The sequence below is a fragment of the Protomyctophum parallelum genome (genome assembly GCF_964188405.1).
Source record: "Protomyctophum parallelum genome assembly, chromosome: 6".
NCBI lineage: Eukaryota > Metazoa > Chordata > Actinopteri > Myctophiformes > Myctophidae > Protomyctophum > Protomyctophum parallelum.
Genome location: NC_139701.1, coordinates 39,456,323 through 39,465,505, shown reverse-complemented (window position 1 = coordinate 39,465,505; position 9,183 = coordinate 39,456,323). Strand labels below are relative to the sequence as shown.

The 9,183-nt window shown below is 42.5% G+C and overlaps 1 protein-coding gene across 2 annotated transcripts in view; it reads right to left on the bottom strand.

Moving 5' to 3' along the window:
* Positions 1–9,183, bottom strand: part of rex1bd (required for excision 1-B domain containing) — a 140,337-nt gene that overhangs the window by 129,661 nt on the left and 1,493 nt on the right. The window contains exons 3-5 of one of the 2 annotated variants that reach the window (XR_014569417.1): positions 8,459–8,663; positions 1,748–1,836; positions 260–550 (exon numbers count right to left, since the gene is read on the bottom strand). Coding sequence is in view for 1 of the 2 variants with exons in the window: in XM_083767847.1 (XP_083623973.1) it covers positions 478–550; positions 1,748–1,836; positions 8,459–8,663 (367 nt within the window). In the remaining variant the exon portion in view is untranslated. Of the gene's footprint in view, positions 1–74; positions 551–1,747; positions 1,837–8,458; positions 8,664–9,183 lie in introns of those variants that run through there. The other variant, XM_083767847.1, reaches the window with a different exon arrangement.

Genomic DNA, 9,183 nt, shown 5'->3' with positions numbered 1-9,183 from the left:
TTATGGTCCAGAAATGCATACGTAATGATTGTGTATATAGAACAGTGAATGAACATGATTTGTCTTGGAATGTGTTTATTATTATTATTATTGTTTAATAACAAACAATTACCAGACATGTAAAAATCAACTGAACTTCAGAGAATTCTTTCAAATTACATTTGATGTAATATTTCATAATATTTACAAATAGCTACTACAACACAAGAAACATAACTTTTCGCTGAGCCACGAGGTACTGCATGCCACGCACACACACGCACACACCTTGCATCCGAGATGCCCTCCCTGGGTTATAGGGTTGGAGACTGCGGTATTGAGGAAGATAGGCGGGGCCAGCCAGGCGGGGGATCAATAAGTGCAACCGATGAGTCCAAGGTGGGAGCTGTCCTCAGCAGTCGATCAATCAGTACCGCCCGATCAATCCCTGCCTGGTGGTCTGAAGGAGCTGCCAAGGGTCCTCCTGGGAATCGCCTGTCAATCACACTCCTCGGAGTCGTACTTAAAGTCCTGCATGATCTCACTCAGTGACTCCTTGTTCCTTATTATGCTAGAGAAAGAGAGGGGGGGGGGGGGGTACAGAAAACAGAACAGAGGAATAAGGTTTAGTAATTTAAAATACACTGTTCTGTAAATATGCATTTGAGACTGTGGATGTCACTCATCTGTCCGTTTATGTTTCAAAACTAAAAGATATCGTCACAGTCGGACAGAAACCTCCTATGTCCATATTCTAACTTAGTGTTTTTTCATAAATTAACGTCCTATTTATTTGATCATACTACACAAAAGCATCGTACGTAGCAGATCCACAAACTAAAAAAGCTGCACGAAGTGACACGTGTTGACCTTGTAGAGCTACTATTGTGAATTTATGAATATAAATCCTATTATGCTTGCAAAATAAATACATGGATACATACACAGATCTGAGTGTGCAGAGCTTCCCTTTATTTATATTTTGTTATTAATATGAATCCTGAAAAGTAACTGCTTTGGACATATGAGGTTTCCACCCTACAGAGACGATATCATGGAAAGATGGGGTTGTGAACTGCCTTACCATCAACTCTCTGTGGTGTAATTTATTCTTTCTCTTGGAAGCTAGGACAGTCTAGAGCTAGAGCTTCCTAAACAAGGCTTTATTTTGTGCAGAAACCCAAGCAGTACACTAAAGTCCTCTGTGTTAAAGCTGCAATCCATAGGATTAATTTCCTTTCCAGGATTTGAACCCAGGTCTCCCGTACGGCAGACAAAAGTTCTACCAGTGAGCTTAAGACAGAACGCCCGCTTGGACAGGGGAGTTATTATGCTTTGAGCTGCAGCAGGCCATATCGCCATGAGTGTTACCACTAGCAAACACCAAGCACGATCAAAATAAAATAGGAAAAGCAGGGAGATCACGTCCAACCACTGCAGATGCAGATGTGCTATTTATATTGACTTACCATTTAAAAAATATATATATACTTTTTGTTTTTATATATCTTCACTAAAGCATTTCTGGATTGCAGCTCTGAGAAACCACTAAAGTTAAATTAACACATGGTTTTAGCAGTTAAAGTGAAGCATTTTACGTTATTCAAACTTTGCTCATTTTAAGTGTAACCCTCAAATGTTTTCATATAGCCTATAATTATAGTTATGCCAGCAGGCACTGGCAGCGTCCCAGTGACAGAGATCGTGTAGGTAGGGGTCAACGGGGAGCTAAAGTAGTAAAAGGAGGAGCTGTAAAAGCTGTTCTTACTCGTGCTTGATCTCTTGAATCTTCTCCTGACAGCCCTCGTCTTCTGGGTGATCCTGGGCCCTCTGCCTGGCCAGCTGCAGCTTGGCCGTCTGTGGACGAGGCACATCACATCGGACATATGCAAACCATTCATCAATGTATGTTGGACTTGGAGAAAGAGGACGCTGGGATGGATTACACCGGCTCCATTGCAATGCTGCAAGAGATTTGCCAGAAATGTATTTATTTTTATTGTTATTGTTAAGAATACATATTTGAAAAGGGTTACGCTTCCTTCCTTTATACTCCGCCGCACGACAGTGTTGTGCATCAAACTCAACTGATCTACAAGCCCACAACATGTTGCGATGCTACATACATGCTAGCATGTAGATCGGCTATTTTCTATGCGTGGAAACAGCCAACCAAGTAAAATAACGAAGTATAAATCTAGTTTTAAGAGTGAGAAGGGAATGCTCTCGGGCATGATATTCTCACTCATAGGACATGCGGTTTGAGCCTAGCCAGAGTCATAACATTTTAGCACCAGTCTGACTCAAACAGGCTGACCATGAAAAGAGGGCGTAATAGATACTGCTGGTCACAAATCGCTGACTTGACATGACGTTACTTGTAAAAGCATCGCATTTTTTAAAAAAATACTTTGTATTCTAGTGGTGTATAAATTAAATATATTAGAATGACCTTGAACCATACATTATTATCTGGACTCTGGAGTACTCTTTACTTTTTACTACAAACTTCCACCACTGAAATATACTTTTTTTTGTCTTTTCAACAAGAATTCTGCCTCCTTGTGGTTGACTCGAGTAAGTATACCAGATATTAAAGGGACACTTCACCCTTTTTGCAAAAACATATATGTTAATGACATTTAGAAGCTTTAGAACACTTTCCTGGGGGTCTTTATGTATGTAATATGTGGTTTTAGATATTTTAGATTGTAGCAGTGATGTTGTCATGTCACTTCCTTCCTGGACTACATGTTATCTCAGTAAGACAGCTCTCCCCCTATCCACAAGGAGGAGCAGTGCACCAAAGAAGTATGGGAATTGTAGTCCAGGAAGGTAGTGAGACCAGTGTCCATGACATCAGAGACACTGTGCTCACTGTTACAATCTAAAATAGCTAAAACCACATATTACACACAAAGATCTCCAGGAAAGTGTTCTAAAGCTTCTAAACATCATTAACATATATTTTTTTGCAAAAAGGGTGAAGTGTCCCTTTAACATTGGTGGTGTTACTGTTAACAATAACTCTACAATGAAATTTGTAGAATAGCTAAATATACAAAGGATGTTGGGTACCACTCATGTTGCCATCGTTTGTCACGTGGACAAATAAACCCAAGGTTCCATCTCTGCCTGCTTTTTTATGTTAATAGTGAGGGATCCACAGGCCCAAAAACTCAAGAAAATGGGTTAAACCTGACATGGTATACTTTTTTGTTCTGCCTCGTGTGTAGGTAGGCTGTCAATAAATGCTTCCCAGATGCACAGAACTACACTGATAATTGTCATTCCACGTAACCCTACGGACTGGGGCGGCACCTGTCAGCAGGGAGTGTTGGGCGGGATAAGTAGGACGAAGGCTCTACTACGTCCTCCCGGTAGGGGCTCCTCACTGGTAGGTGAGTCAGTAGGACAACAGAGAAGCGTATGGAGAGGAATCAATTGGGGAGAAAAACATTAGCTACGCTACTGAAACAGAAAGTCTTAACTGGCATCAGCCAGCGGACAAGGAGAAATACTTGTTGCAAGTTCTTCCAGTTCTTCTGACAGCACTTTCAGAGCGGACAGAACCTATGGATGACACCAAACACTGTGATGACTCCAAGAGCACAAATCTGGGTGATCGCCTGTAAAAATAAAAAAAGGATTGCCAGATCCATCCCTCGCCCACGGGGAAAAGGCTGACTACAGTTCTTGGCTGCGATAAAGACATCCATTGGCAGCTCATGGAGGGAAATGGACAGACCGCCACCATTCACAGGCATTCACCAAGTCTGCAGATGCAGAATTGTGGCCCCGTTCTCACGTGAGTGGATTGAACATCTGATTGTTGATGACGTTTGTTATTTTCTTTACAATTTCTGCCTCCTTTGTTCTTTGACTCTTGGGAGTCTCCACAGTGTTTGGTGTCATCCGTAACCGTTAGTCTCCACAGTGTTTGGTGTCATCCGTAACCGTTAGTCTCCACAGTGTTTGGTGCAGGGGGGCAGTCAGCCAGATATTTCGTGAAGCCTCATTTGAAATCGGTAGTTCATATAATGGCCTGTTGGACTGCTGGACTGGACCCAAAAAGCCCCATAGCTCCATAGAGGCCCATGTATTTTGGCCCAACTTCACCTAGACTGTATTACCTTAATAAACATGGTCATGAATACTTTCTTCTTCCAGTCACTAGTTTAAAGTCTCATTTCTAATGTCATAATATTCTTTTTGGAAAATTATGGTCCCATTAATTAAAAAAATTACCATAAAGTCGCGTATGTTCTGAGGGGCGTGGCTACCGTTACAGTCTATGATCGGGATTCCCCTCCCACTCAAGAGTCTTCTCCTCCCACTCGAGTCAAAATAAAAACCAACGGAGAAAAAGGGGGGAAGTCCCGCCTCGTTGTCTGGGCAGCCAATGACCAGCTGGTACAAAACGGAGCCAGCCAATGGCCAGCTGGTACCAAACGGATCTAGAAAGATGGCGACTTACATCAGGAATTAGCATATCATTACAGGCTTCATTTTACGTTCATGTTAGACCCGGGGAACGCTTTGTCCATATTTTTTACAGTCTATGGTTTGGTGTCATCCGTAACCGTTAGTCTCCACAGTGTTTGGTGTCATCCGTAACCTTTAGTCTCCACAGTGTTTGGTGTCATCCGTAACCGTTAGTCTCCACAGTGTTTGGTGTCATCCGTAACCATTAGTCTCCACAGTGTTTGGTGTCATCCGTAACCGTTAGTCTCCACAGTGTTTGGTGTCATCCGTAACCGTTAGTCTCCACAGTGTTTGGTGTCATCCGTAACCATTAGTCTCCACAGTGTTTGGTGTCATCCGTAACCGTTAGTCTCCAGTGTTTGGTGTCATCCGTAACCGTTAGTCTCCACAGTGTTTGGTGTCATCCGTAACCGTTAGTCTCCACAGTGTTTGGTGTCATCCGTAACCGTTAGTCTCCACAGTGTTTGGTGTCATCCGTAACCGTTAGTCTCCACAGTGTTTGGTGTCATCCGTAACCGTTGGGAGTCTCCACAGTGTTTGGTGTCATCCGTAACCGTTAGTCTCCACAGTGTTTGGTGTCATCCGTAACCGTTAGTCTCCACAGTGTTTGGTGTCATCCGTAACCGTTAGTCTCCAGTGTTTGGTGTCATCCGTAACAGTTAGTCTCCACAGTGTTTGGTGTCATCCGTAACCGTTAGTCTCCACAGTGTTTGGTGCCATCCGTAACAGTTAGTCTCCACAGTGTTTGGTGTCATCCGTAACCGTTAGTCTCCACAGTGTTTGGTGTCATCCGTAACCGTTAGTCTCCACAGTGTTTGGTGTCATCCGTAACCGTTAGTCTCCACAGTGTTTGGTGTCATCCGTAACCGTTAGTCTCCACAGTGTTTGGTGTCATCCGTAACCGTTAGTCTCCACAGTGTTTGGTGTCATCCGTAACCGTTAGTCTCCACAGTGTTTGGTGTCATCCGTAACCGTTAGTCTCCACAGTGTTTGGTGTCATCCGTAACTGTTAGTCTCCACAGTGTTTGGTGTCATCCGTAACCGTTAGTCTCCACAGTGTTTGGTGTCATCCGTAACCGTTAGTCTCCACAGTGTTTGGTGTCATCCGTAACCGTTAGTCTCCACAGTGTTTGGTGTCATCCGTAACCGTTAGTCTCCACAGTGTTTGGTGTCATCCATAACCGTTAGTCTCCACAGTGTTTGGTGTCATCCGTAACCGTTAGTCTCCACAGTGTTTGGTGTCATCCGTAACTGTTAGTCTCCACAGTGTTTGGTGTCATCCGTAACCGTTAGTCTCCACAGTGTTTGGTGTCATCCGTAACCGTTAGTCTCCACAGTGTTTGGTGTCATCCGTAACTGTTAGTCTCCACAGTGTTTGGTGTCATCCGTAACCGTTAGTCTCCACAGTGTTTGGTGTCATCCGTAACCGTTAGTCTCCACAGTGTTTGGTGTCATCCGTAACCGTTAGTCTCCACAGTGTTTGGTGTCATCCGTAACCGTTGCGCGCTCTGAAAGTGATGTCAGAACTGTCTGAAGTATTTCTCCTTGGCTGCTGTGCTGACTGATGCCAGTGAAGAGTTCCGTCTTGGCATCTGGGTTATAAGGTCTTTGTATGGAACTTAGTTCATCTGGGTTATAAGGTCTTTGTATGGAACTTAGTTCATCTGGGTTATAAGGTCTTTGTATGGAACTTAGTTCATCTGGGTTATAAGGTCTTTGTATGGAACTTAGTTCCCATTCTTGAATTCTCTATGGATGTCTGGAGCCAGTGTAGGTAGTAGACATGTAACGATATATCGTATATATCAATATAAACTGGTGACAATTTAAATATAAACATGTATCGTGATCCAAAAGGCAGAGGGCACAATCGGGTTAAACTCCCTTTCTTGTTTAGCGGCCCTACGCCTGGCAGGAAGAACACGGGGTGAAGAAGGAGAATAAGTTGATGCAGACTGCAGAGCACATAGAGAGACGCACAAACAGTATTGTGAAAAGAAAACGAAGACGATATTGGATTTCTGTAGGAAAAAAATTATAAAATATTTTCCGGTTGTGTTTTTTTAAAATCGTATTGTGAAGCTTATATTGTGAATCGTATCCTGAGTTGAGTGAATCGTTACATGCCTAGTACGTAGGCATCTCATTGATTCTAGGTAGTAGGGCAGGAGTGAATTGTTACATGCCTAGTACGTGTAGGCATCTTATTGATTCTAGGGCAGGCACTTGCTACAAGTTATGCTAACATCTGTTCTGCTTCAGCCAAGTCTTCCTCCCACAGGCCTGCACGTCAAGTGTGGATGAACTGCTTCATAATGATCACCATCATGTTATGTACATTAGCCAGATGTTTGTTGTCAAACTCAACCATTAGAAGAGGGAATCTTGAAAAAACAAGAAAGTGGCCGCAGCACACGCCAATAGCCAGAGTGCCAATACTTTTTTAGGACGCAGCAGGTTAAGACATATGAATCCAACGTTTCGGCGGTTAAGCCTTCATCAGGGAAGGGAAAACTCAGCCATTAAACATAATAGCTCTTTCAGTTGGTCGGTGACATCAGCACAAGCAGAAGAGGCTTTCTCCACATTCTTTTTTTGACAGGCCATCTAGTAGCTGGACAGTGGACACTGGATAACCGATTTCTTTTTTACTCAGGGCAAAGGTGATTACCGGTACTATTGAAGTAAAGATGAAAATACAAGAAAGAATACAAAAAAACTGGTGCATTTCTTTTAAATAAAATGGCCATGCATCATTTAGAAAAGCTGTGTTACTGTTGAGTGTATTTCTTAACTTGATATTGTCCACACACATGTTCTGTGTGTCTGGGAAAAAAAGAAAGAATCTCGTTCTCATTTTATGGTAAAAACAATAAAGGGTGCAAAAATGTTTGAAAGGGTTTAAATGGTTAAACCTCATTTAGTGGATATCTATCTACCGCCAGGCTGTAGAAGTCAGCAGAATGCTGACCACTATTTATATTTACAAGCAATGTCAACAGTAAAACAGGACAGGTGTCTGAGATCTTCAAAATAGCCTATGTAATGTTTCACCAATGGCTATCTTATGTGAGACGGGGGTTCTTAAATGATAAGGATGTGTGGCGGCTAGTGGCTCAGTCTATTGGTGCACAGACCATATGCTGTGAGCGCATGTCTCTGACCTCGGTTTCCTTTCCTTCTCTCTCTACACTATCTGAGAAATAAAGCGTAAAAATACCAAGAAATACAGTTATGTTAGCCAACATCAGATACAGTTCCGTTCTCCAGAAGTAATATTACTCACTGACACTATACAGTATAAAGTTGGTTGAGGTGGAAGTAAAATACCCGTGGTAATTGCAATGGCCTGGGTGGCATGGCCGACATGGAAGGATTAACCATTTTCACACAGGGACATACTGTACATTTTGCACTAACTGTGATGACAGTACATTGAACAACATTTCATTACCAACATTAAAATATAGGTTGATACCCATTGGGACTTGGGAATGATGCCCGTCAGGAACGCATACCTCTCAGGTTATGCTAAACCTGTTGTACCCATTGTCAGAACACGAGTATTTGGTGCAGTACCCATTATCGTAGCTCTATGACATCTGTACTGTAATGTCGCAGTGATGACATCAGGGATCTCCATGTATAGGCATAAAATGGACACAGACAGACAGATGGAGAGATACTTGGATTTGTGGTTCTGGACAAGCATTGATCCGACCAGCATAACACACCCTAGGGGTCCTCTGTGATACACATGCAGGCGCGCGTGCACACACTGCATTTATGGATAGATAAGAGGTACTTTAGGTTACTTGCAACCCTGTTCCACTTTTGGGTCGCTACTCACACGTTGAGAAGCAGATGCTGGGCCATTCCCTGTACCAAATGTGAAAGCTTTTAACATTATTCATTGATCTCCCTCATAATGTCTGAACATAAATGAAAACAAAAGGAAGACACAAAAACCAGTCAATATCAATGTTCTTCCTACCAGCTCAAGCTTCTGCTTCTCTTTGCTCTGTAGTTTGTCAATGTGCTCAGAGAGGGCTGGCCTGTCAAAGTCCTGGTGCAGTTTGTCTTTGATCTCCAGCACTTCTTTGGAGATGCCACAGAAGGCCTGCGTTATCTCGTGCACCAGCTGTCTGTAGTGGTCAAAGTCATAGTGGGGGCTCGTCCTCAAGTAGGCCTCATGTCCTCTGGAGGAAAGTTAAAAGTCATCACATTAACGACAACAGACCATGGCAAAAACACCACTTAGAATTTCTGGGGAGATTGGAAAAGAGACTCTGCACACCATCAAGCCAAAAGGATTAATGTGTCCAAATACTAATGTTATAATTTGGTGTGCAGACTAGATGTGCGTGGCTTGGCTGTTGTTTACTTGTTTTTAGCGTCTTTATCAAATAATAGGATTACTCATACATAATCCTTTTCATGAGTTATTAAAAAGGCTAAACGTCGGGCTGCAACTATGGATTATTTTTCTTAGCGATTATTCTACCGATTCCTTTTTCAATGAATTGAATAATCAAGATGCAGTTTCTTATATTTTAAATATATCAACAAATAGACATGAACGAATAGATTGAGTAAATCAATTAGTCTGTTTGACCACGTACGCCATACAACTTTATACTATGTTGTAGCTTGTAGAGTAGGTCACGCAACAATAATTAAACAGTACACTGTGAGCTTGTAGATCTGCTATTTTCTGTC